General features: G+C 39.3%; 1 protein-coding gene across 1 annotated transcript in view; it reads left to right on the top strand.

The window, feature by feature from the left end:
• LOC101855793 (60S ribosomal protein L44) overlaps positions 1-4,292 on the top strand; it is a 6,157-nt gene extending 1,865 nt beyond the window's left edge. Inside the window, exons 2-5 of the mRNA XM_005099454.3 lie at positions 1,607-1,718; positions 2,195-2,262; positions 3,166-3,282; positions 4,233-4,292. Of these exons, the coding sequence (XP_005099511.2) occupies positions 1,607-1,718; positions 2,195-2,262; positions 3,166-3,282; positions 4,233-4,253 (318 nt within the window). The 3' untranslated portion in view covers positions 4,254-4,292. The remainder of the gene's footprint in view (positions 1-1,606; positions 1,719-2,194; positions 2,263-3,165; positions 3,283-4,232) is intronic.
• Positions 4,293-5,219: the final 927 nt, after the last annotated feature.

The raw sequence follows: 5,219 nt of genomic DNA, 5'->3' as shown, positions 1-5,219 counted from the left end.
GCACAGAATTCTACAATTTTTCTGTTATCACAGTGTAGAATTCTGTGGTTTAGGGTGAACGCGCACCGGGTGAGAATAGCCACAAGACTCGCCTGCACTATTCTCACTCCGGGTGAGAATAGAGGTGGCCGCCTTACGAAATCACAAGAGTTCCCCTACCGGGTCTGTATACTTTGTGACTTTGTTCCCGGTTACCGGGTCTGTATACACTCCCTTACACAATACAGTCAAACCTCGTTATGCACCTTGGAGAGTTGGTGAAAGAGCGGGCCAGGGCTGGCGGTTCAACAGGGTTTCTCTGCCCGTCAAGGAACATGATTCTGCTGTGCAATCTGTTTGATTTTGTTGGTGATGTAATGCACATGAATTCAGAGTCAAAAGTTCTCTAGATCTAGATCTAGATCTAAATCTGTTTTTCTTGTGGGAGAAAGATATTGGGTATTTTTTTTACTTTCCCTTGCGTCTCACACTTAACTACCAGTTGTCCGTTTTCTACTAAATTACTAAATATTGATGCGCTGAACACGAATATCAATTTCATTTCCGTCGCAAATTAATAGTTTTTTTAAATATTTGATTGTTCTTAATCGAGATAAGACGTGCTTTGGACCAATCGGGGGTTCCAGGGGGGGCCCCCCCTGAGGTAAAAGAAAGAAAATCTTGGGGGTTACAGGGGGGCATGATTTGATATTTTACAGTTAGATTTGAAATTTTCTGGAAAATAATTGATTTGCGACAGTTTTAGTGGCTTTATTTGTGATCTGCAACAAACAGTACTGCAGTTGGACCCCTGAAGTAGTGCATCTGTGTGCGAGAGTGAAAGTAAAAATTTACCGATTATTGGGTAGCCAACCAGTGGGTGTTGGTTGTGTGCAGTGTGTGGGCTATCTCTGGTGGTATGTGGTGGGGGGGGGGGGGTGAACATTTACAAAACTAGTTAACCCTTTGGCACTTAGCAGGCTTGGCCAGCTGTGGCCCCCCCATCATTTAGAGATGGGAAATAACTCCGCAAAAATTGAAGGTGTACCTTTCTTTTTAAAAATTTTATAAAATCGCACACAACCTAGTGATGAAAATAGTATTTTCTGAAAGGAAAATGAATGGGCTAGATAACCAAGGCAAAATTGTACGTGAAATGGAAGAGTATGAAATGATATGGGAGGTCTTTCTGAGATGTGTGTCTTGGATACCGAGAGTGCTCCTTGTAGGGAAGAAGGGTATGGTTGTAAAAATATCATATAAAATCACAAAAACAAACCACAACAAAAACAAGGACAGTCTCAGAAGGAAAATTGAAAATAGTATACAATAATAATTAAGTGAGCAAAGAAAGAAAATAAAACAAGAGGTGGTTGGGTGGACATTGAGGCATGTATTTTTTCAACTCACCAAGTTTCTTTTTTATAGGGCATCATCAAATACTATTGCAGGTTTTTTGTCATTTTTCTAGCATTTAAATACAATTTGGTGTTACTGAATAAATTTCTTCTGCTACGGTACTACCTTTACTTTTATGACAATTTATCTTGCCTTGTAATTTCAATGAATTTAGTGTTACTTGTAAAGATTTTGAGTCCATTCATTCATGTTTGTCATTTCTTTACAGGTGAACGTTCCGAAGTCACGCCGGACCTTCTGTAAGGCTAAAAAGTGCAAAAAGCACACCACCCACAAAGTTACCCAGTACAAGGCTGGAAAAGCATCCCTGTATGCTCAAGGTAGGTTATTCTTCAGCCAATTTTCACTGTTAATGGTTTTGTCTGACTGCTGTGTGGTTATGGTTTATAAATATATTTTTTTTCCCCAGTACATCCTCATACTTCTGCAAGAATTTTTTTGTTGGTAGTTTGTCGCTGCAGCCTCTGACTCTGAAAATAGCATGGTTTTTTGTTGTTGTAAGAAACTGTTTAGTTTTCATACCAACTGTAAGTTTGTAGGGGAGCCACACAACTGTCTGGGAAGGGAAATAAAAATTCGGTTTTCCTAAAACGGTGGGATCTTATGTACAGACTTCTGTATTAATTACAGTCAGTAGACCAAATGAAAAAAATGAGGGTGTGCCAGTGTAGAGATTTGTCTTGTCTTCTTGAACATTTTTTTCTCTGCTTTACATCAAGTTCCTGTTCTTGCTAGCATCATCTCACAGTTCCTCTAATATTGCTCGGCTTGTGTAAATCTTTCCATTCTTTTGCAGGAAAAAGGCGTTACGACCGGAAACAGAGTGGATACGGTGGACAGTCCAAACCTGTCTTCAGGAAGAAGGTTTGTCAATTTCTTTGTATGGGTTTGGGTTGTACGGAAAATGGGGAAGTACTTATGTTTTAATTAAGCAAGAGATCTTTTATGAAGTATAAGGCCCTGTCACTGTTGGCTGTTTCCTTTGGTGACAGGAGTTCTCAATTTATTTATAGCTTTACATTCAGAATAGTTGGCTTTGTGGTGATATTTGGTATCATGGATTAATGCTGGGGGTAGGACAGGTGACTGAAGGTCTTCCCATATTTGTTTTGTAATGTTTGCGTTAACAGGGGTGGACAGTGTATGCTGGAGAACGGGTGTTCTGTTACTTTATTATTTTGTGTCAGTTTGGGAGGGTGTGTTGGTGTCCTTGTCTGTTACAAGTGAATATAGCCAACAGCAATAGAATGGATTTGTTTGCCTTTTTATATATATTTTAGTTTTTAAAAATTCCCAACATGGTTTGAAAAGATCTACTATTGACAGCAAGTCGGTTTTAGTGGGTGGTTGGCGGGTGCTCTGATGTTGTTTGCTCTTTCTTTCCTATCAAAGATCTATCGTCCTTATCTCCCTTTCTTCTTTTTTATGTTTGTGTACTCTCTTGTAACACCTCTAATCTTCTGCCGCTCATATGACTTTATGCAGTTGCGAGCGCCGTAAAACCTCTACTTTTACAAACAAGATCAGGTGGTTTGCATAATTAATTACTCTTTCCATGTTGCACCGTTGTCTTTGGTAGAGTGAAGGAGACATGAATCATGAATATAAAGGAAAGAGACTTTTAAAAACCCACTCAGATTACTTTATGTCATGTCCATTTTATCCGATGAAGGTTTTTGCCTTTTCCTGCTACAGTGGACTTGTACTGGACTCTTATCTTTGGTCTTTGCTCTGACTTATCCAGTTGTTCTTTTTGGCTTTCCCCAGGCTAAGACAACAAGGAAGATTGTGCTCCGTATGGAGTGCACAGAGTGCAAGTACAGAAAGCAGCTGCCCATCAAGAGGTGTAAGCACTTTGAATTGGGAGGTGACAAGAAGAGAAAGGTAATGAAGCATTTCTTGTCAGTCAAAAAGTCCCTAGTGGGTGGTTGGTGGGTGCTCTGGTTTGATTTGCTCCTTTTCTATCAAACATCTTTCATCCTTATCTCTCCTCCTTCTTTACTTTGTATATTACTCTCTAGTAGCACCTCTAATCTTTGGCACTTATATTAATTGACCCATTTGCATTGCAAGTGTCATGAAACTCATAACAATGGCTGGTTGGCGGTTTACTCCTTCTTTCCTATTAAAAGTCTCTCTTCTCTATCTCCCCTCCTTCTTTTTTGTTTTTGTTACTCTCTTGTAACACTTCTAATCTTCGGTGCTTATATGACCTTATTGTGTTGCGAGTGCCGTAAAACTCTTACTAAAACTATCAACTCATAAACAATTAAGACCCAAGTGCTGCTGTATATGTATATGGGCCCACTTGTTTCACTGTTGCAGTAATAAAAAGTGAACATGCTCCAAATCAACAGATATAATGGAAATAACAATTGCGTTGTCTGAGATTGTGACTCTTTGATTTAGATGAGGGTATGCTTTCTCTTGCTCCATGAAAAGCATTTTTGTGTTGGTATCAGGAATTGGTTTTTAACTATTTTTGTTTTTTTTTAAATTTTTTTAAAGATTCTAAACATTTTTGGCGGGATATAGTTTTGTGCACATTTTTGTCTATGGTTTGGGGGGGGGGAGGTCGTCTGTGGGTTTATGACCGGTACAATAGAGTCCCGTTTGCATCGAAATCTGTGAGACCATTGGATTTTCTTCATTTTAGGCAGGATTTTTTTCTAACCAAGCATGTTGAGTTTGAATGGGCTCCGCTGTATTAACTGATAACCTTTTGTTTGTGTCTTGTCTTTATCTCCTGTCTGCAGCTCTTCATCTGTGTGTAGACCTTTTGAATTTGACTATGTACCAGTACTGACATTTTGTTTTCTTTCTTTCTTTTACAGGGCCAGATGATCATGTTCTAGACTGCACTTCCTAAATAAATATGTAAAAAAACAACACAATCTTTTGATTCTTGTGGCAATTTTTAATAACCATGTACCAGGATAGTCAGAATTTCTGTGTTTCTCTTTTCCCTATTCTTCCTAAAGGGTGGCGCAGGTGGTAATTCTGTATTTAAAGTTTCAATTATTGAAAGCAAATTACGACAAACATGGGCCTCTTGGATCGATGATGCTCATTAGACATCTGTCATAAATTGTCTCGCAGCAATGTATTATACTTATAGACTTCCCTGAGCGACTGTGGTTTAATTTCAGATGAAAGAAATCTTTAGCTTGATGCCATTGAAATGTGTTGGCATAGCTTATATTAGTTTTACTATGGCCAACATTGAAAACTAAGCAATTGGAGGACAGCGCTGGCGGGTCCTGCATCCGATCTAATTTTTCACTCTGTTTCTGTCTTCTTGCTTCTGCCCTGCACTATATGACCATTATTGTGTCAATATGATTCTCTTTGCTCAAGTGGGTCGTTGGCGGGTACTCTAGTGGGGTTTGCTCCTTCTTTCCTATGACATCTGTCGTCCTTATCTCCCCTCCTTCTATTTTGTGTTTGTTACTCTCTTGTAACACCTATTCTTCAGCGCTTATATATGACCTTATTGATTGTGTTGCAAGTGCTGTAAAACGCTTACTAAAACTAAAAACTAAACTCTTTACTCAAGCAGAAGCTAAGCTGTCTAAAAAGCATTTCTCTACATGAGGTGTTTCAATTATCATTAGACTTCAGCCTTCCTGCTGTTGTTGGAGCTCATAACGAGACAATTGTTTCCCGTCACTGTTCAGCTGGCGATGCCGTTTGACTCTCGTGACCTTGATTGAACCCTGGAGTAGTGACCGAGTTCTGTACTGTCGTGGACAGAGCTTTCTGTTCCTGCAGTCTGGTTAGGTTGAGTATACCACTAGTGCTCATTTGATGGGTAGTCAACC

Source organism: Aplysia californica, unplaced genomic scaffold (genome assembly GCF_000002075.1).
Source record: "Aplysia californica isolate F4 #8 unplaced genomic scaffold, AplCal3.0 scaffold00214, whole genome shotgun sequence".
In the NCBI taxonomy this organism is placed as follows: domain Eukaryota; kingdom Metazoa; phylum Mollusca; class Gastropoda; order Aplysiida; family Aplysiidae; genus Aplysia; species Aplysia californica.
This window is presented reverse-complemented; position numbering and strand designations above follow the sequence as displayed.